Source organism: Rhamphochromis sp. 'chilingali' (genome assembly GCF_963969265.1).
Source record: "Rhamphochromis sp. 'chilingali' genome assembly, chromosome: 6".
In the NCBI taxonomy this organism is placed as follows: domain Eukaryota; kingdom Metazoa; phylum Chordata; class Actinopteri; order Cichliformes; family Cichlidae; genus Rhamphochromis; species Rhamphochromis sp. 'chilingali'.
Genome location: NC_137933.1, coordinates 25,187,011 through 25,209,981, shown reverse-complemented (window position 1 = coordinate 25,209,981; position 22,971 = coordinate 25,187,011). Strand labels below are relative to the sequence as shown.

The 22,971-nt window shown below is 38.7% G+C and overlaps 1 protein-coding gene across 1 annotated transcript; it reads right to left on the bottom strand.

The window, feature by feature from the left end:
- Positions 1-104: 104 nt before the first annotated feature.
- tcf25 (TCF25 ribosome quality control complex subunit) lies at positions 105-22,876 on the bottom strand. The gene is made up of 18 exons (XM_080884065.1): positions 22,525-22,876; positions 20,990-21,136; positions 20,831-20,899; positions 20,582-20,706; positions 19,530-19,595; positions 19,314-19,396; positions 18,343-18,473; positions 17,945-18,044; positions 16,613-16,706; positions 16,363-16,455; positions 13,560-13,665; positions 13,303-13,462; positions 10,407-10,494; positions 10,122-10,280; positions 9,844-9,934; positions 8,977-9,056; positions 8,810-8,885; positions 105-2,987 (listed from the first exon to the last, which is right to left on the bottom strand). The coding sequence occupies exons 1-18, from the start codon at positions 22,741-22,743 to the stop codon at positions 2,820-2,822; spliced, it is 2,055 nt and encodes a 684-aa protein (XP_080740191.1). The 5' UTR covers positions 22,744-22,876; the 3' UTR covers positions 105-2,819.
- Between the last annotated feature and the right edge of the window lie 95 nt (positions 22,877-22,971).

The window sequence follows — 22,971 nt, the reverse complement described above, 5'->3', positions numbered from 1 at the left end:
GAAACACATGTGCAACTGCCACACATGCAAGGCTCCCCTTCACTGCTTTGCAATATTTTTTTAAATTTTATTTTTGTTAAATCATCTTTAAATAATTATGGATGGTAAGTTATGAAAACTCTTTAATGATGTCTTAACAACAAAGGAAATTGTGTGATAGTAAAGATCTTTCTCTGAAACAAAAAACGGTTGGAAAACTTCAACCTAAACATTAATTTAGGACAATAATCTACAAATGACAATTATGCTATTAAAAAAAAATCTAAACAGATGCATAATTCTAGATTTGGTGTAGACACTGTGAGGCAATTCTTGGCCTGGGTCAGTCTGACCAGGTACATATTGTGAAAACATTAAATATGAAATCTAAGGCTTAAGTAATCCAGGACAAAATCCACACATCTACCTGTGCTTAAAAATGATTTCCATTAAAAATAAGTCTTAAATAGCTTTAAGACAAATGTGCAAGTGAAAATCTTTGTGTTCATAGAGCCAAACGTGCTGTTTGTGGTTAAACTTGCTTCTCAAGCTAACGGCACAGTAACTTTGATACATATCCACACAATTTGTTAAATCAAATTTAATAATTTCAACTTCAACTTCTTGAGCATGTTTATGTGGTTTCAAATTCATTTGTATTATCAAAAGTGACAAGTCATGCAGGCAAACACGTCACTAAAAAAGTAGCAGACCGGCTTCTGTCCAGCTTCTGAAATTTGAGGATTTGCCGTGTCATTTAATTTATACCATGACAAAAATATCAGGGGTCACACGTAGTCGTGTGACTACGAAAAAACAATTCTGAAATCAAGTAAGTTGCACAAATATTTTATCGAAGAAAAGAAAAATTTGTTGCAACTCTGCATTGATTTTTTTCAGGAATTTCAATTTGCTCTAGGTGTTTTTGTTAAATTATGTTATGGCAACTGGTTACGTTTAACCCACAGCACCAGTGGTAATACTGCAGTCCCATCAAGCAGCCTCTGAGCCGCTAATCTGAAAGCGCTTTCAATACAGCAGAATGATCACATGAAAAGTTTTCACAACAACACCCATAGCTCCAAGTGAATTAGGAACAATGACCTCATTTGACCATCTAGCACAGTCACCCACATCCTTGCGGCTCATTGGAACACAAAGTAAGCAGGTATGTTTCAAGCGTGTACAGCATCTCGCAATGATTTTGTCCTTTGACTGAGAGTAACAGACCTCAGGCTAGCTCGTCATTTGTGTTTGTATTGAAAAAAAAAATGTTTGAACAGTGACTGTAAAGCATAAATGGGGTGAATCGTCTCCCATGGATAACATGAAAGGACACTGAGAAGAAAGGGCAACAGTTGGAGAGTGTTAAAAAAAAATAATAAGCACAAGTTAAAAACGATAAATATCACTGATGATAACAGAAGCATAGTTACTGCTTCAGATTTAGTGTGCATGGAATGAGCATAATCAAGTGAGGCCATGAGAATCTGAGTGTACACAGAAAAGAGTTCATTTAATTACCAGTTTAAGAGATAAAAATGAAAACATCTGCCATAGCTGCGTTGTCAATAAGTGCAAGTAAACTGAAACTGAAACTGAAATGTGAGAATCTGTGCCGAAGTCTGAGAGGTAATAAGAATATTAGAGAAAGAAAGCAGCAGAATTTAAACAAACCAAAAACAGTAGCCAAGATGATTAAGACAGTGAGTAGAAAATACCACGAAGACCAGAAAGACAAAACAAATCTAGTTTATCATGTTTAAGGATGCTTAAAATGATGTCAGGTGTGTACGTGGAAGACCTTTTCATGCTTTTTGCAACAGGTCACAACAGAAGTGTGTCATCAGGCCGAGCAGCATCTTGCTGAGGTTTGTGTGGTACTGTTTGTCATCAGAAATGACTCAGTTTGATTAAATTTATTACCAAGAGTCAAAACACTTTACATTTTTTCATGTGGCCCCCGTTATATTTTGGAACTTCTTAATTATTCAGCCGAAAAATCATAGAAGTCTCACAGTAAGATTATTATGGCTACAGAATCCCTGCAAAAATAAAAGAATTGCACATACGAATGCCTGGATGTGCATCAACTATAATTCAGTTCAAATTATAAATAAGACCTAAATGGATGGCATGACTAACTGCCTGAAAAGGCAGTTTCCTTTTTAGAAAAACAGAACTGATCAATTTAAAATGCTTTACTAGCTACGCATTAAAATATTCAAGTTTAAAAAAAAAAAGTAATCATTTTAGCCTTCAAGAAAACTTCAAAGGATTTTTCAGTTTGTTTTTATTGGGAGTGATCAAATCAATGAGAATAAAAATTTTATGATTCTGTGTATATGTATTAAAGTGCAGATAAGCAGCAGTTTGCTTTAGAACTTGCACTCAGAATGAGACTACATGAATCTCACTCTAGCTTCGTAAAGCTTCCACTGCAGGTGTTTATGAGAGAAAATGAAAAACTCTCAGAAAGCCAGAAACCAGAGGAAGAAAAGCAGGACTTATTATCCGTTAGTGCTGCTGAACTGACAATGCTTGGAAACTGATTATGGAACTAATAATTATAAATAATACACTTAACCTTGGCAACACGACAGGTCCAACTAACAATCTGCTTTCTGAGCTTGGAACAAAGTGTGCCAGGTTCACATCCATCTACATTACCCCAGTAGTATTTGTGTTTGTTTTTTAAAATCAGCCTACTATTCTGAAATTATGACAACAAAATAATATCCAGCTGTCCAACTTATTTTCCTTGTAATTATTAACATCGCTTTTTTTTTTTCAGTTTTATTCCTCTTCATCCATCACTTAGTCCACCTCTATCTCCTCTTTCAGTCCCATTCATCATCATCTCTGTAGGGGTTGTCCTCTCTTGGTGGCTCCTGAAACCGGATATTTGCCAGCATGTCCCTCATTGCCACCATTAGGCGATTTACTTCCTGGTTCAGCTCCTGACCAGCTCGAGCCACTTCCATGTCATCTTCCTGCCTCGGTGGATCCTTGAGAATGAAGGAGAGATTATTCAGTCTACAAACTTCTAGTGAGGTTCTTATATAGTGCTTTTCTACTCTACCAGAGGACTCAAAGCCCTTTATACAAAGTACCTCGATCACGCCCATTCACTCAAGTGCTTTTTTCTATTCAAGTTCTTTCTATCTAACATTCAAACACATTCATACTCCAGTGGATGCATCAGGTTATCTTTCCCAAGGATATTTGGCTGGAACAGCCAGGAATTGAACCATCAACATCCCAATTAGTAGATGACCTGAGCCATCTCCTGAGTTACCCAAAGTGCTCCGCTACAATGTCCTAATAATTTAACTTGTTCTCGGAAATGGTTAACCATTGCAAGACATTACTTTAACTGTACTGATGGTGTCCAAATAAATATACGGCATCTATGTTGGATATAGCAGAATAATCTAGGGTTCATGTTATCAAACACAACTTTAGGTTGTTTTCAGAAATGTAATTCTAATTTACGGCCACGTTGTTCTTTAAATATTAAACTCTTAACTATATTTCCTTTATCCATATTGTATCTCTTCCTCTCCATAAGTGGATAACAGAGTTGGAACTGTCCTGATGGAAACATGCCTCGGGCATATCCGTTAACAGTAAGCATGTACAGTTGACTGTGTGAGTGTTTGCCATACATTTACTGTATCTTAAAGTGGCAGAGATTGGTGTGTGCTGCATGCTGGCAGGAGCCTGTAAGACCAATGAAGACATTCATGCTCAGCAGGCCAGTCATTGGAAAACTGGACATAAACCAGACACATGTCATGCTCAGTGTAGCACGAGAGAAGTGCTTTAAGCCATGAAGTGGATGTGGTGTCTTTGCAATAATCACTTTCACACATTAGATAAATTAACAGTTAAAGGAATCTTTCAATTTAGTCTTATTTGCAGAAAACAACCAAACAAGGTCAAAATGGGTTCAGTATAGGTCCTGCTTTCCATGCATTCATATACCATTTTCACACAGAAAGCATGTTTGCAATTTTTTCCCTTCCTCTTAACGGCATATAAAGTAAAAAAAAAAAAAACAAACAAAAAAAAACAACTTTAAATGCAAGGGCTTTACTTAAAATCCACACTCTGATATATTTGCAGAGTAAAAGTACACCATTTAAACTGCCACATGTTATGAACTTGTTTACCAAAAAGCCTTTGAATGCCTCTTTTATGCAGAATCATACAAGCGAGTTTTTTTTTTAATTATCAGCAGGTTTTGTGAAAAGCAGTACATTCTTTTTATATCGCTTGTGCCAAGTAGATGAAATCATCCTCTCTTCAGCACATTTTCCTTGTCAGAAACATCACAGAAACTGATGCTGTGAGAATGTATATTTACTGCTATATAAACCACTCTTCATTTTTTATCCCTTCAACAACGGCATCTTGTAAAATTCTGCTAAGAAATCAGTGTTGGTCCATGTTAATTATGGCCAGCACAGATCAGTGAAAAGCTGTATTTTAGCAATGTTGTTTTAGCTGTCCGACTGCAATGATCAACGCTTGTAAAGCCTTTTCTAGTTAAAAGGTATTAAAGGTAAGATGCTAGGTTGAAATGCTGCAACACTGTGTAAAAAAAAAAAAAAAAAAAAAGGAGACCTAGAGAGTTACTGCAGGGAGAACGACAGTTGATACTTTTGCTGGTCTGAATGCAACTAGTAAAAAACAAAACAAAACATTGTTCCACGTCTCACTGTCTACCCCAGCATAAAAATGTATGGACTGTGTAATCTTTATACATTGGTTCTCTTTCACACAGTCTCTGAGCTGAAATGCAGATCATTCTGACAAAACAAGACGTAAGAAAATATCGAGACAAAAATCAGCCTCCCTGCTCATTCACCTCACTATTTGCTTACATCTTGTTTCTGAAGAATGGGCTGCTGACATCAATTAGAACGAAAGATAGTTAGTAAATCATGATGAAACTGAACAGTTTATGTAATGAAGCTTCCACGTTTTGACATTTAAATTAATCCAATTAACTAAACAACTTCCTATTAATCAAATATATCTTAAAAAAAAAAAAAAATAGATCCACATCCTCAAATTTCTCAAACATGGTTAACTAAAAATCTGTAATATCTGCATGAGCATTGTGAGCCACACTACACTATACAAACTACATAAACATAAACTCAGCGAGCTTTAAGCTGGTTTATGTGAGACGGGATGAAAATGGTTTAGTGTTCACACATTAACAGATGAACAGAAGAACCCTGATTTTACAAATACGGGTGTCATTCAAGATGAACAAAATGTAAATTAATGAAGAAATCCAAGCACTGAACTTCCTTATTAGCAAAGAGAAAGCAGAGACATCGAGTCAACTTTGCACTTCATGAATTTCGTTTTCTTGAACTTGGAAATGGTCGACAGAATTAACTGTAATAAGGTCATATGCTTTCTTTGATATTTTTCAGTTTTGCTAGACCCCCCCTTTGTTTTACAAGAAAAATGTTGGCGCGCCCCCCCGCACGTGCACGCGCACATCCTCCAACCACACACACCCATATTTTGCTCAATTGCGGTTTATTTCACACCTCAAACATTTAGTAAGCAATTAAGCAAATACAAGTAATCTGCAATAAATTACAGGTAGTAAGAAAATAAACTGGGTATTTTTGAAAACGCAGCTGTTTCGTCCACACGTAAACGGCGTTTGGAATCACCGAAAACTGAGATTTTTTTAAAACTCCTTTTTGGCGTTTACGTGTGGACGAGGAATACAGAGTTCGTCACGCAACGTCAAAGGTATGTGCCCCTTTTCACGTCAGGCTGTGCACCACGTTATTGTTTACATGAGATTAATTGCAGAATAGCAGATAGACAAAATACTGTTAATCTGACCATCTTCAGGTTTTACAGCTTACATATATACGCAGTTACTGTCCCTCTATTTAGAAAAGCAGAGGCATCACTGTAATTATTTTACTTGTAGTTGTTTTTTTTCCCCTTTGTAATAATATTCAACATTGCAATCAAATCAAAAAATGCCTCTGTGCAAAATGGGTTTAAAAACATAAACAACTGTGGGATACTGTTTGTCCGTGATTTGAACCGGGGGACAAATTGTGGCAGGATCAGCCTGATATTATTTGTATCCCGCTGTAACTTTACTGTATAAAGAGCTAGAATCTCCAAAATGTCAGGAGTAGTGAGTCATTATAACAAGTGTTTGTGAACTAAAAATCAAAAATGTGGGATACTGTTTGTCCCTGATTTGAAGAGCCCAGCGCTGCTCCCGACAAAGGGAAAACCAATTAAGCAGGGGAGACCTACCTCAGCACTTGTGCAGGTGAAACCAAAGGGAAGATATTCTTCACCATATTTTCTAGTCTTTGGCTTAGAATGAAGTTGGTTTGGAAACATATTCAGCGATGCTTCATCTCCTGCTCTTCGTTTCTGTAGGCGCCCGTGCTAGCAGTGTCTAAGCCTTTTGTTTTTTTTCCCCCCTTTTCATACCGCGCCTCCTCTGCCATGGCTCTGCGCCCCCCTTAGGGGGCGGGCCCCACACTTTGGGAAGGTCTGCCTTAGGGTGACCATGAGTCTTAAGAGGAAATCTTCCATCAGTCACGGATGTGTGTTAAAATGTTTTCCCAGATCGTTTACCAGCTCAGCCCTGCAGGGTGCTGCTATTAAATGGGTGTATCTGTGCGTGTCTGCTTTAATCATAAAACCAAACCAAACCGAAACCCCCCCCCCCCAAAACACAACTTTACTTGAAATGCATCATTCAGGGTGTTGAGGGCGAACACTAGACTGGAGTTTGCTTTGGAGGAGGTATGACTGTCATCAGAACGTGTCAGACCCACGGACCGTTTAGGAAGGTGAAAGAGAGAGTCACTTTATTAAACTTTATTACGGAAGAATAAAAATCTTGATTTATTATGTGTCTAATTTTAATTTCTTTTGCATAATTACAAAGTACCTGCACAGAGTAGAGGTTAACAACATTTGCTCTTGTCAGGAGGTGAGAGCCAGACATTTTTTAAATTCTGTTATCTGACACCAAATTAATTTATCATAACTTTGAAAATAATTGTTTATTGTATTTCATTTTTAATCCCGATTTTTCAGTTCTTCAAGTCCCATCTCTCAGGCAAAAATATGGGCTCAAATTGTGGTCATAAATATTTTGTACTTCAGTTTTGTATGCGTAAAAAGAATTTGTGTGCGTAAAAAAGATTTTTATGTGTAAGGAGAATTTGTAAGTTGAAACTCTGCACTCAGGTTTCAACTTACAAGTATGGATTTTGACCCTATTTTTCTTCCTTTCAGCTGATTGGTCAATGTCATGTCAATCACAAATTTAACTATCCAATCAGAGAACAGATGGGTTTGGCTGTCGGAGGGGTGCTTTTTTTGAACTGCAGGTCCTTGAAGGATAAATGCCCTTTCATGTCTCTTATTGCCACACCATGAAAGAAAACATTGGTGTGTGTCCAAGTAAACCTTTTCTTACAGGTTGACGTGCTTACACAGGGACAAGCAGGGCGTTTTCAAAGGCGCTGTTGACCTCGGAGGAAAAGCAGTGTTGTGGAAATGACACACTCTTCACTAGTTGGGACAGTTACAAAGCTTTCCTTGTTATGAACGAGAGATACGTTTTTATTAAACATTTGAACTTAATACAACACAAACTCTCGTAGAGGAGATAAAGTCAGAGAGATACACGTTTTGAAACGACAAAGATCAGGTGCATCTAGTACACCTAGAGCGGCCGCTAAAAAAAACAATATACAAGCAGAGCTCAGCAGCCAGTGCAACAAATTCTGGATCCTTCGCTCTTAAGTTAGCGGTGAGCACAGAGCATGCCGTGTCCGATGTGAAACGGCCTTTATGCTGCATAGTGTGACTCATAGCAGTGGTCCTGGTTCAACACTGATTTTGTGTTAAAGTAATACTAAAGTAATAATGGTATTTCTGACCACTGGTATACCACAACTGTATCCTTTCAACAGCTACCAGGTAAACTCTCATTCAAAGCTTTGTAGCTCCTTTAGTGATGTTTTATGTAAACTCAACAGACATCGTTGCAAGAAATCAGAGAACCAAGGAGAACATAATTAAATCACTTTACAGCCCTCTGAGTTCACCAGTTCATAATGATTCATTCACTAACTGCGCTTATTTGTTTCTTTTAAACTTGTGTGAGTTTTGTGTCAGGGGCTTATAGCTTAGTCACATGGTGTTACCACATGCACACACTATGGGTTCTTTATTTGTATTTCATGGTATTCTAAGCCTATGCAGCTGTTTAGAGAAGCTATAGCAGTAGCGTATGCTCTTGAGAGTGAGGAGGGACATCTACAGTATAACTGAATGTCATCCATCCATCCTTTTCCACTGGCTAGTTTTCAAAATGTTCCCCCAACTTCATCGTCAATAGCTTCACGTCAGCATTTACCCCTCATTTCTGACACAACCAACATGCACAATCAATGCTATACCACTGCACACCTTAAAAATGAAAGTGCATCAGAAAATGAGATAATACAGACCTACAATCGATATATCTGTGTTGTTTTATTGTAAGATAGCTTAATTTAACAGTTTGCAAAGAAACTAGTTACTCTCTCTTCCTCCTGTTTTGCTATGTGCATGTGTCTGTGTGCTTGTGAAAAAGACTCTGCTGCATGTCTGTGTGGCAAACGCAGCACAAAACAGAGGGGAAGCAAAACTCAAGTTAAAAACAAATTGTTATGAGTGCATTTAAAAGCTTCCTGACAAGCGTTAATCAATATAAAATCTAAAATAGACATTGACCCTAGAAAAATACTGATGTTGACTGACTCACCTGAATGTTAAAGTTTGGCAGCAATGACCGGAAAAACAGTGAGAGTGTACTCTCATTGGATGCACCAACACGCGGCCTATATGCAGACCCAAAAATAAACAAGTCATGAAGTTAAAATGAAAATTGAGACAAAAAAAAAAAAAAAAAGTATAAGGATCCACAATTACCTTTCTGGTCGTGTATATGATATCACTGAGTCGAGTGGAGGCAAAGGATCAAACCCCATCACAGGCTGAGTGGTCACCTCCTGGTGGTGAAACAAATCCCCCCAAAAATACATGAATATAGAACAGAAAAGCTAGTTATCAAATGCCTGTGTGCAAAATGATGGATGGATTTTAAGCAGTCTGGCCTCTTTCTTCAGTAATTTGAGAAAAAAAGAAACAAAAAAAACTTAAGTTGTCCACAAAGTCCACTGCTCAGAAATAAAACTTTTTTTTGAGCAGTGTAGTTTGTCTTTTTATAGTTTTAAATCTACAGGCGATGAACTGGGCGAGCTGGAGAACAGCAGACTTCTGTTAGAGTATGAAATACAGCTGTAATCATGTGATTTTGAAGAAACTACATTTGGTACAAACCTTTAAATTAAAATTTATTAGACAATTTAATAGTTTGTAAAACAGCTATTGCTTCTCACAGGTCTCCTTTGCTCTAACTGCTTTCCACTAACCACACACCATAATCTGGTTCTGCCAGAGATTATGTTTTCTTTGCACTGTGACTGTGTGCTTGTTCACAGGGAATCATTTCCCCACAATGACACTGAGATCAATTATTCTGTGATTTACAGTTAGAGATTTGGAGAGTGAACTGAAGACACTGAGATGTGTCACTAGCAATGGTTGGAGTATGCTTTCTGCTATCAGGGTGGTGCCTCAGACTGTTCAGCACCCTAATCAAGATAACGTAACCAAGAACATTTGAGGAAAAAAACAAAAAAATAAAATACAAAACATTTACACTTCACTTGCAATTTGCTGTGTGCAGTTCTCAGAATAGAAGACGCTGAGGTGCAGATGGTGATTGTTTCTTACCAGAGGCAGAGTTGAGGTGGCTTCTTTGATCTCAGAGAGTAGGACATGGCGATGGATGTTCCTTGGTGCACTTTGGTACCTCTGCTTTCTCCTATTAGAAAGACATGAAGGGGAAGGTTTTGAGAGGCATGTACTTTTAATTAAAGGAATACTAAGTGCAGAGGTAAGACCCAGCCCACAGTTAATTTTGCCTCTCTTTGTCATCAACAAATGCCTCCAATGTTTAAAAAAAACAAAAGAACAAGGAAAAAAAAAAAAAAAAAAAAAAAAAAGCTGACTTGTTTTGGCAGTCCTCCACTACAGGGTCTTTGGCATCAACTCGTCGCAGCACTTCTTTCACCATCTCTTCCAGCCAAAGCATTACTGCAGCCTCCCTCCACAGAGTGCAAGTTCTCCCCACATACAGACCTGTCAGTTCAGCCAGAGCTGGCAGCTGCCTAAAGATGGAACAAGTGCAAAGAGCTTTAACATGAGGGTACAAAGATGGAAGAAAAAAATGTTTCAATTGTTTTTAAAATCCTGCATTGTGCAATAGTTTGGAAAATAAAGAGAGTATACGTTACCTTATCTGACTATTTGGACCAAAGAAGCTATGGGAGGTGACTGCGGCATCTGGCTGCACAGTACACAGATCCAGTAAAGGCATCAAGACTATAGTGGGGAGAAGGGAACACGTTAAAGGGCAGGGAATTACAAAGTTACACTTTTCAAAAGGTGAATGGTAACAGTCCTGGAAGTTATTAAAATTCTTTAGAGTATGCCTTAGAACAGTGCTTCCCAAACTTTTTCCAGCCACGTACCCCTTGAGACATGTCACCCTCAGCCGCATACCCCCTACTACGAACGACTCTTAGTGTCTATAAATACATTGCAATATCGCATGCATAAAGATAAATACTGCACAGTCGATTATTTCTCACCACCAAATGAATTTATCAATATTTTTTAGTAATGACAGAGTTTTAATAACAAACTTTACTACTTAATACTAGCAGTGTATCAAAGGATTTATTAGAATTCACTTTTTTGTCGAGAGCATAAAGGCCATGAACTTTCATTAAACAGAACTTTATTTAATGTGATGGATGTGCTTGAGCAGAGGCACACAGCTCTTCAATGTTTGGCTCAATTTGGGAAAGGCTGAGTCTTAAATCGTTTTCCACACAAAGTCTTGCTCTGTATTTTGTTTTCATGTTTGTTAAAGCAGAAAATCCCTTTTCGCATAAGTATGTGGTGGCGAAAGGCATCAGAGTCTTGACAGCGCGCTTAGCCAGCGCGGGCTGTTCAGTGCGCAGCCCTATCCAGAAATCCGCCAGGTTCTTTTGAGCGTGTTCAACTTTTAGAGATCCATCTGTGGCGATTTCAATTAGGCTCTCCTGGTCAGACGGTGATAACGAAGTAGGCACGGCGGTGAACGGGTGACGTATCCAATCATTTGAGCCGTCCGTCTCTGGGAAGTATCGGCGTAACTGCACCGCCAGCTCCTCAAGGTGCACGTTACATTCGCGCTTTACACTTTTAGATAGTGTGAGATCATTAGAGCACAGAAAATCATGCAGCACAGGAAAGACTTCAGTGTTGTTTGTATCCAAGCAGTTCTTCCAAAGGTTTAACTTCTTTATCATGGCCTCAACTTTATCTTGAACATTGAATATAGTTGCAGAAACGCCTTGTAATCCGAGATTGAGCTCGTTCAGACGAGAAAATATATCACACAGATAAGCCAGGCAGGTAAGGTACTCTTCATCATGCAAATGTTCAGACAGCTCAAAGGGATGGTTACTGAAGAAAACTTTAAGTTCATCCCTCAACTCAAAGAAACGGGTCAGCACTTTCCCTCTAGATAGCCAGCGAACCTCTGTGTGGAGTAATAATGTCTCATGCTCGCTGCCCATCTCATTGCACAACGCAGCAAATAAGCGGGAGTTCAGCGGCCTGGCTTTCACAAAGTTAACCATTTTTACACTCGTGTCCAAAACATGTTTCAAACGGACAGGTATTCCCTTTGCAGCAAGAGCCTCTCGGTGGATGCTGCAGTGTACCCAGGAGGCATCTGGCGCGACTGCTTGCACACGCGAAACCACACCTCCGTGTCTCCCAGTCATGGCCCGTGCGCCATCAGTACAGATGCCAACACATCTGTCCCACACGAGTCCATGTGTGTTCATGAATGTGTCCAGCTTTTGAAAAATATCTGCGGCAGTTGTCCTTTGTTCCAGCGGTTTACAGAACAGCATGTCCTCCTTGATGGTTCCTTCATGAATGTAGCGCACATATACGAGAAGATGCGCCAGGCCAGCCACATCCGTGGACTCATCTAGCTGTATTGCATAACATTCACTGTGGCGTATGCGCAGAAGTAGCTGCTGTAAAACATTTTCTGACATTGCATTGATGCGCCGTAAGACAGTATTGTTTGATGATGGAATGGACTGTATCGTCTTTTTTGCCTTTTCCCCCAACATTGTCCCTACCATATCTAAAGCAGCAGGGAGAATGAGGTCCTCCACAATAGTGTGGGGTTTGTTGTTTTTAGCCACTCTGTAACTGACCATGTAAGATGCTTGTAGTCTGTTTTTATTCATAAGATCTGGCACCTGAATGCAGGTTTTACTTGTTGAAAGTGATTTTAGCTGTCGCTCAAAATATTCCCTTGGTTTATTTTTCAAATGGGGATGATTTGTCTCTAAATGTCTGCGCAAAAGTGAAGGTTTCATTGAGTTCTGAGACAATACTTTTGCACAAATAACACACTGTGGCCGGGGAAATCCACCAATATTTATACACGTAAACCCCAGCGAAATATAATTGTCATCATATTTGCGCTTCTTTGATGAGGTTGTGTTACAGTCCGTGCTGTCATGCTTTCTCCCACTTTGACGCTCCGCATCAGACACTTCATCACTTTCCACATGGCTGGCTCCAGCTATGCTAGCCACTTGGCTAGTAACCACAGATACATCCCTGCTAGCACTGCTAGCATCCAAATCTGACGAACACATTGTTGTTGAACAATCACCTGTGCGGTCACTGGAAAATGCATCTTCAGATATGAGCTTATTGGTTGTTGTGGCCGGTGTCTCTGTGGTAGGGCCTTTTTTTCTTGTTAACCACTTGTCCATTTTCGCGCTGCACTGAATGCTTGGAGGCAACTTCAACTGTTAGGTGTCAGTCATTTGGGCAAATCACGCCCATGTATTTTGTCAGAGCTATTTTTTTGCTGAACACCAGAGGGTGGTATATAGTCATGTATTTGACAGGCAAAAAAAACTGCATTAGCGCAAATTTCGGCTTTTAAAACTTTTGATCCCCACTCCAACCCCAACCCACGCGTACCCCCTACAGCCACTTGCGTACCCCCGAGGGTACGCGTACGGTAGTTTGGGAACTACTGCCTTAGAATATGAAGAGCTAAATAAAGGGCAACCATTTGATTCAGTTCATTGCTGAGGGTCTAACCTGCAGGGAACATGATGAGGGCAATCTGCAGCAGCTGGTCGGCTTTGTGCCTTTGTTTGTGACTTTCTTCAGGGTCCATATTTTCCTGCTGACTTAGATGAAAATGACAAAGGGCAGTGGAGAATGCAAAGTTTGGTAGCTGAGACAGATTTCTGTGCTCCTGAAAAGCAAAAACAAACAATTCCTGTCACAGACTGAAAATTTAACAGTGGCACACTAACTCCGGCACGCACACAGAACGTAAGTGCACACTTTACCTCCCAGTCCTGATATAACTGAAGGACGGATTGGTACTCTCTGGATCGAAGTGCCAAGAAATCAATGAGCAGCAGCATGCAAAGAGGGTCAGAGTCCGGGTCCAAACTAATTCAAATGGGGAAGAAAAAAAATGAATATAAAACAACCATGACAAAGATGTGTCTTAGACTAAGTACAAATAAAACTATCACACCACGATGATCTGGGCTGCTTACGGTGTTTCAGACATTACAGCCACTGTTGGTTATGGCATTTAGGGATATTTAGTAAAGACGGCATTAATGAAGAGGGTCGAAACCAGACAGCTCCAAAACACCACTGCTTTGCTGTTTGTTTCCTCAGTAAATTTTGACCCTCAGGCAGAAAACCAACTGAAGTAACCAGGAGGGAGGTATTAATCTATGCACACAAGTCTCTTTTTACAATAGCTTAAAATCAACCTAAGGGCAAAAAAATAAATTCTTTAACAACAACTGTGATTATAACGACAAATAAAGTTTGTGTGTTAAACATCATAGCAGATGAGATTATTACTTATCTTCTTTAATCATCTCATATAATGTATGTGTAGCTGAACGTGCTAAAGATTCTGTTAAAGCAAACAGTGACTTAATATCTGCCGGTGATAAAGGGCCAGTGCTTTTTATTACCACACTGCTGCTCTTCAGGCCGGAACATTAAATCAGGAAGCCAGAATTTGATGAAAATCACAAAAAATATTGACAACTATATGAATAGTCTGCAAAGCTGAAGCTTATGGCAGCAGTGTCCCCACAGGAACACTTCGTGAAAAGCTTTTTGGTAAGTGATTTCTTAACATAAGAGATAATGATATAAACACATGGACTGTTTTTAAATTATGTCTCCATAAAAGTTTAATTCTATTATTTGTAAAAGACGGGTCATGATATTAGCCCGAATCTCAATACATGACCTGAATGAATGGTCTGAAACACATGTTCAGTTGTTTTTTACCTTATAAATAATTCCGAGTCCATCTCGGATCGTTATCAGCAGACAGTCTCACCACATCAGTGCACATAAAAAAGGTGCCTCAACAAATTTGCCTGTTTAGTGTTTACTTTATAAAGAGAATAAAGGTTCCTCTTGTTTATCTAGAAAGTCATTTATGTAATACTTTTCATGTAATGGGACAGTGAAAGCGTCTAAATGTGCATCCTCTCTCTTTGAGTAGAAACAGATCGTGTTCTTTCATCGTTATTGCTCACATGTCCAATCAGCCCATTAATTCCTCAGCAATTAAGAAGGTAACTAGCAGCCAGGTGTTGCTAATCAAATGCAGCTGATTAACTGATCATCACGAGCACCTCGAGAAAAGCAGTTTTGACCGTTTAAACGTTTGGACCATTCAAGTGCGTTACAAAATGCCACGATCTTCCTAGGACTAGACGTCCCAGTAAATACACCCCAAGGTTAGACTGTGCAATGCTCAGGGAAACTGCAAAAAATATTAAATGTCAAAGCTAATGACAGTGAAAAGAAAGCCTGAACAAAGATGGTTTATTTGGAAGCGTTGTTAAGACAAGGCTTTTTCTCTCTGAAAAGAACATGCCAGTATGCCTTAGGTTTGCACAGTTGCATCTGAACAATGTTTCAAAAGTCTAGTGCAATGTCCTTTGGACAGATGAGACCAAAGTGGAGATGTTTGACTCGAATGCACAGCACCACATTTGGTGAAAACCAAATAGCATATGAGCACAAACATCTCATAACAACTGTAAAGCACAGCTGGAGGTGATGATTTAGGCTTAGTTTTGCAGTCACAGAATCTGGCCACCTTACAGTTACTGTGATGTTCAAAGTGAATAAGACCTCAGACACTGGACAACATCCATCTGGCAACCACTGGTTGCAAAGGAAATGTATTCCCTGACTGTTTTCCAAGTGGTTGCTGGCAGTTACCGGATGAAATTGGTAACAAAAGTTATTTAATCCTGCAGCAAAAACCTCTTAGCAACAGGTCACTAGCAGATTGACTTGATTGTCAGTAGTTTGCATGGAGCACACCGACTACTGCGTGGTGAGTGTTTGTACAGAAGTTGGCATCTTGCAAAGAACCTCTGCAAACCTCTCACAAATCAGTTGGACAAAACACATTTTTGCCCCGTGAGCAGTGGTTGTACCATGTCCAATATGACCATGTGTACCATGTGATTGAGAGTTCTCAATCACTGTGTTTATGATGTCACAAAAAACCTCTACAGAAAAGTATTTTAGAGTCAAATGTGAGGCCATCTGTTTGAAAATTTAAGTGTGACTGAAATGTGGTCATCCACAACAGGACAATCATCCCATACCCAGCAGCAAATCTATAACTAAATGCTGAAAAGAAAAGAATCAACATGTTGAGATGGCCCAGCCGGACCTCACCCAGACTTGAAATGCTATAGCGGGTCTTTAAGAGAGGTGTGCATAAATAATTCCTCACAAATATCACTGAACTAAAGCAATTTTATACAGACAAGAGGCCAAAATGTGAAAGGCGATAAAGTCACAGAAAACATGCAACTAAACAAAGTCATAGAATCATTGGGTGCACTCGGTTTTTCACAAGAGTCCATAATGTTATGGAAAGGTCAAAGACTTTTCACAGCACTGTAAATTAGCTGTTAAAAAAAAAAAATCTGGAACATAATGTTTTATACATCAGTTAAAGTTTGTTTGAAGGGGGAAGAGTCTGAATGGGGAAGAGTGAGGATTTATTATTATTGCTATCATAAATGCCTCATATCTAATTATGTAGCTTATCCTTTCCCACGTTTTAAGCTTTTCTTTTTATACCTCAGGATAAGTTTGCAGTACTCCAAAGCTGTCCTTGGGCATCCTCTCTTCTCCAGGAACATCATGTGCTTATACAGAGCCAGATAAAATGCTCTGCAAACAGGGGAGATTGAATTACTGAATTGCTGAGTTCAATCACTTCATAAATATATAATTTAAGTTGAAAACTATACTGTAGAGTCTACAAGATGTTTAACAAAAGTACAATGTGTAACAACATTTTTAAAAAGTACAAAAGGGAACAACCAACCTGTTTTCTGGTCTCAGATAATCCAGTCTGCTGGTGCCCGACGTCAGACTGAATAAAGGATGAAAAGCACACTCAAAGCTATACAAAGCTCGCTCTGGAAAAAACAAAAATACATGTTTTACTTAGGAAATGACTATTAATAAGTATACAAGGCTGCATCATTCCACCTTTAAAGTTTTGGTACACGAACATGTACCAGCAGTGAAAACAGCGTCTCTTACGCCTTCAGCTTGCATTTGGCTGGCGCCGTGTTACTACGTAAATCAGACAAATTATCCCTGCAGAGGACAAAGTATCCCTGTGGTCTTCTACACAAACTATTTCAGAGACATAAATAGGATGGCGCCTGTGAAATTAAACCCATCATTGTCCTTTGCATGAATTTTGACTTGTTAACAGTGGCTAGTTTGTTTACTCACAGTATATCAAGGAACTACCTAACCTCTGAAATAACTACAAATATAAATCAATGTGGAGAAAGACAGTTTAGAAATGAGGTAAAATGCATTTTTACTTGAAATTATTACAAAGACAAAACATCAGATATTGGAAGTGAATACATTTAGTTGATTAGAACAGACAAAAAACAGGGAAAAAAAAGTCAACTTAATACCAGCAACACGGTTTAAAAAAAAAAAAAAAAAAAGAAAATGACAAAACCTCAATTGGCACCATGTTACATCATCATCACCTATAGTTTAGAAAGCCCAGCATTTTTGCTTTAAATGGTTTTAATTGATCGAGAGTTCAGATTTTTTTTTTTCCATTTTACAAATGATGATAAAATACATTTTTTAAATTGTAATTATACTGAAAGAAATGGAACATTAAAAGCTTGAATTCTAAAGGTATTCATATACCAAAACAAATTAAGTAATCAGTTAATACTGAAAAAAAGTACAGTATATGCTCGGTCCTCTTAGTGATGATGAACAACAGACATGCACTTAAGCTTGTCTTAAGGCAGAATAATGCCTTAAGACAGGCTGCATTTCATGTCTGTACCAAAACCTCGTGTCTACAGCAAGAACAGAAAGAGTTTGTGTATTAAGTCACTGAGATCAGAACGCCAGAGTGGGTGCAGGTCAAACAAGTGAATGAAGCACAACCCAGTTAAGATTCAAAATTTCATTACAGTCTAAAGATATCTGAATAAATCACCATCGTACTTGCAGATCATTAGTTTGCCTTGAAGCTAGATGCGTCATTTGCTCTTAACAGATTGTGGTTGAACAGAGTGGATCCCCAGCTATCATCATTTAAAAAAAAAAACAACAACAAAAAAAAACAAAACAATGTATTTCATGACACAGAGCATCCAATGATCCTCACCAATAAGGTCCCTAGCCATCTCCTGGTCTTCTTGTATGCGACAGACATCAGAAAGTTGCAGCAAGGAATCGATGTGGTAGGGGTTAAGCTGAAGCAGGGCCTGGATCAGAAAGGACACACACACACACACACACACACACACACACACACACACACACACACACACACACACACACACACACACACACACACACACACACACACCTTATTGGCGTCTTTAGTCTTCTTGTTTTCCACACTCAAATCCATCATGAACCTAGTTTATCTTTACATTGCATTTGCTTCACGTTATTCATTAAATGATTAAAATATTTGGAGTTTTTCAGTGTAGATTTAAATGTTTTAAAGTAAAAATTAGTTGCCAACATTTAGGTTGACACAGTCGTCGGTTCATTTACCACAATGTTGTTGGGGTCCATGGACTCCACGGCATCCAGGAACTTGAACTGCACTTGTTGGTATTCCCGACTGTGCTCAAACGTGAAGTAATGAACGCCGTCCTTTGTCTCCAGTAAGGTCATTGAGATTCCTGCGGAGAGGTCAGGCAGGAAGGAACAAAGCATCACGTAAAGAAAAGCACAACTCATGTTACATTTAAAGTCACTCTGATAAACAACTGATAAATATTGAAAAAAATGTTTTTAATATATTAAAAAAGATTTTTACGTTAGATGAGAAAAATGTGATTCAAACAAAGTGTAAGAATCGAAATTGAACAATTAAATAACCCATCAACGATAACTTTCAATATGTTCACAATGAGGTGGTCTTACGATGGGAGTATCAAATAACATTCACTACATGTTACACCTAAATATCTATTATAACTAGCACAGTTTAGAACTTTTACCCTAAATGTAATTCCTTCAAACTACAAGATAAAGTAGCATGAAAAGGTCTTAACACCATTATGTGCCTGTCAGCTTGAATTATGTATAGTTAAAAGAGAATAGATCAGGAGCTTTTGATTGATATAAATTGCTGTAGAAACTAATTTATCACAGCTATGTGTGCTTTTGTGTGTCTTCTGCTTTTGCTGTGTCATATAAGAGCTTAACAGGCAAAACTGTCCTCATCCTGGGACAACTGAAAAACACATGTGCACCAATCTAACTAAACATTTATTTACACAGAAAGCTGCCTATACACTGAGTGTCATCAGTAGTGTTCTTGTGGGTGTTTTGGCATTTGAATCGTATCCCAAAATAACCATTAGGTAATCACGAAACTTTTCATGTTTTAGTTTCAAACAGCAGCATGCGACACACAAAGTCAACCTTTGATCAGCATCATTAAAAGTATTACTGAAATTATCAGCAAATCACGCCACATAAAATTCCTTATGATTAATTAATATATAAAAGTATACCTGGGCGGCTGAAGCGAGGCCAGCTGTCCTTTGGACTGGTCATCCAAGTGCTACGGTGAAACTGTCTGTTTCTCTGTCGAGGCCTAACAAAAAAAAGTGCAAGATTATATTTTAAACTATAGATGATATAATTCATTTACTTGTTTAAAAAAGTGGCACTGACTACTTTAAAAAAAAAAAAAAAAAGAAAAAGAAAAAAAAAGGTTTTGCTATTACCTTTGATCCCCTAGAACAGCTCGAGCCCCAAAATATCTCTTCAGCTCCGTCTCAGAGTTGAGATTCCTGAGTTACCACAGAAATTCAAAATGAAAATGAAATTCACTTTGAACTGGTAGAAGAAATGCATTCCAGTTAAATCCAAGTTCAATTTCAAAACAATATCATACAGCAGACAATTTCACTGAGGACCATGAGAAACACACCATATAAGTGTTGAGATTAAGAAGTGGTCGTACCAGAAGCACACCCGATTTCAAAGCTGACTTTATATCAGTCAGAGTACAGAGCCAAAATAAAACCAGGTCATCAGTGTAATTGTTTACTGCTTTGGGCACAGACGAGTTTCACACGATTAACTGTATTTTTGCGAGTTGAAAGCAGCAAATAAGGTTCTCACAAAAGCCACAGGAAAAATACAGTTGAGTGGAAATGTCTCAGTGGCTGTTAATCACCTTAACATTATAATTTGACAGTGCAGAATTTGCACATTTATTTGGAACCACCCAGCTGACTTACTGGTACAAAAAAGTGTTTGTTCTGTAACAGTCTTTTAATGCAGAAAGGAACAAATGATGCTTTGCCACCAACACTGGTGATTTGTCTTGTGCAACATTTTCTAAACCATTTTAACTTTTTGCACTTTGGTATTAATAAACTGTTGTACAATCCGAACGACTAATGGCCTTATTGTGTTTTGTTTTTCTTCTGTGAGCCAAGCGCCACCACATGGCAGCATTTCAGAATCACAGAAATTATGTTTGAGGCTAAAAACTAAACAAACCAACCTAAAACTGACTAAATCAAGGAATTTCAGCTGTCCACTGTTTAAAAAAAAATCCTAAAGCTATAAAATGAATGAATTTTTTGTTATTATTTTCTAACTAATGCAGTATGCTAAAAAAAACTGATTTTTGTGTACAAATATATATAGAAAGATAAATGCTTCTGCCACCTTGCTGGTCAGGTTTGGTTAATGAAAAATGATCCTAATGTGTGTTATTAGGATCATTTTGTGCCATTTTTGATGTCTTGATCAAACATGTCCTCACCTGTGCTCCACATGTAGCACAGGTCTTCTGTCTGACACTCCAGAATCGTCATTTTGCAAACTCAGACCGTTAGACTGCTCCAAGTTTTCCAGCAATAAATCAATGTTATCATCTGCTGCAGCCTCCTGAATGTAAAGCACATACACACAGTCAGTTCAAAAAGAGGGGATCAAGTTATGCATACTGTGAGTTTAGCTTCTGATTCTGAAGCATTAATTAAATAAATAGTGTATATAGTAAATATGTTACCTGTCCATCTTCTGATGTCACTTTTGTCTTTTTCTTCTTCTTCTTCTTTTTAACTCTGTCTCCAGGGGGCTGTTAAAGAGAAGATGCACAATAAGATCAGATTTCCACGGACCTAGAAGACTGCAGAAGTGCATCACTGTTGCTTTGTTTTCATTTTACCTTGGCTGACTCTTCCTCGTGCTTTTGATCCAGTTTATCGGTGTCTCTATTGTCATTCTTTGCTGGGTCGCTTGTTTTGTTTCTGTTTGGTTTCTCTGCCTCTTCATCAGCTGAAATTTTTTCTCCTTCGATGTCTGTACTACCGATCTGGTAAAAATAGGACATTGGCACTGAAAGCATCCCGTCACAACACGGCACAGCTACAACTCCAACACAAAACAATACCTAATACACGAAAGTCTGTGTTCATGATGAGAAGGTATATTAAGATGACATTTTAACCACAGCTTGTGGGTGAATTGTGACTTAAATTGTGGGAGGAGTTCATATTTTTAGTTCTATTCTGATCAATGGAGAATTTAAATAAACTGATCTATGTAAACAGTATTGATATGAAATGAGCTGAAAATTAAAAACAAACAAACAAAAGAAACCCTTTAATGCTGGTGACACTGTGACAGAAATATTTTTCCTTCATGGCCTTAAGTTAAGACAAGTTATTGTCCTATGAAAAAGTAATTAGCCCTAAATTTAATAACTGGTTGTGCCACCCATGGCAGCAAGAACCGCAAAGTGGGAATGAGTCTTTCACATTGCCATGGAATAATTCTTCAACTGTGGTTATAATTCACAGGGTTTTCAAGCATTACTGGCCTATTTAAGGTCATGCCAAAGCATCTCAGACTGAGGCAAGTGATGCCCGCAGTTCTTTAGATGATGTTCTGGGCTCTTTTGTGGCCTCCTGGATGAGTTACAGATGGAGTGATTTTTGTAGGCCAGCCACTCCAAGTTCACCACTGTGGCAGGTTTTCTTAACCTATGAATAATGACACTCACTGTGGCCTTAAGAGGGCTTGGTAACACCTTTCCACCTTTGTTTCTCATCTGTTCTTTAGTTTCTTTAGATGGTAGCACACTGTGTTGAGTTTTGAGATCTTTTAACCTACATACTACACTTTGTCTGACAGGTTCAGTTTCATCTAAGTGATTTATTGATTCAACAGGTCTGGCAGTAATCAAGCCTGGTTGTCAAGTAAAATTAAACCAAAGTTTCCAAAAACATGTTAGTGTGACAAATAGGGGGGGAATCAGGAAGGGATCAGATACTTTTTCACAGCACTGTAGGTTTCAGTTAGTTATATTAAACACGGTCTCACAATAAGTAGAAGTAAGTACAAAAGGCAGCGCCTGTACGACTCCCAACCCACTAGGATTATGTTCGTGTTGATGAGGAATCACACCGACAGCTGTCGATTGTCGGTCCATGTGCAATCAGCCGTACAGGGCATTTTAAAGGTAAGTTTTAAAAGAATAGTGACGCGCTGAAAACAAATACCAGACCTTTTCTGGCGGTGTTCGTTCTGATGGTATAGACAGAGCCTACATTTGGACGATTTTCTAAAGCGACAGCCAGCTGGGCATCATGTCATACGGCTAGTCCAGAGAGAGCTAGCCGTAAACAGCTGCCATTAAGACACTAACTTTATGCTAAATTCATGATAAGCATGAGTTGGTGGATTACACCGTCACCTTACCAACTCGTAAATGTTGCTGAAATTTTTCTGAGCCTTGCTTTTCTTTGCCTTTCGGCCGTCACTTTTCTTGTTGGAAGGAGAAACGTTAGCCGTGTCCAACTGCTCCTCTTCAGCCTCAGCCTGCTCCTCCGGGGTGTCACCCAAAGTTAGATCCCCCAAGTCTAACGCCTCCTGGCCTCGCTGTTTCCCTTTAAGCCTTCGAAGAGCCCGGGTAGACATTCTCTGATACTCATGAGGTACATACACTTGAATATTAACGACTAAAACTGTTGTTTTGCTAGCAGACAGACACAGCAGACTAATAAACTGAGGACGAATTCCATTGGGTTCCTTTTCTTCTTCATCGAAATGTTTCTGCGCTTCTCCGTGTGTTACTGCCATCCATAGGATAGATGAGGAATTGCAACAATAAATATAAAACTGTCACTACGCAAAGTACGTAAGAAC

What these genes read in the sequence shown, in the direction of transcription:
- tcf25 (XM_080884065.1), bottom strand. Translation starts at nt 22,743, where the DNA reads ATGTCTACCCGGGCTCTTCGAAGGCTTAAAGGGAAACAGCGAGGCCAG. An exon ending in GTGCTACATGTGGAGCACAG is followed by an intron (nt 19,596 to 20,581) that starts GTGAGGACATGT and finishes GTGGTAACTCAG; the next exon opens with GAATCTCAACTCTGAGACGG. An exon ending in CCTCATCATGTTCCCTGCAG is followed by an intron (nt 10,495 to 13,302) that starts GTTAGACCCTCA and finishes TCCCCACTATAG; the next exon opens with TCTTGATGCCTTTACTGGAT.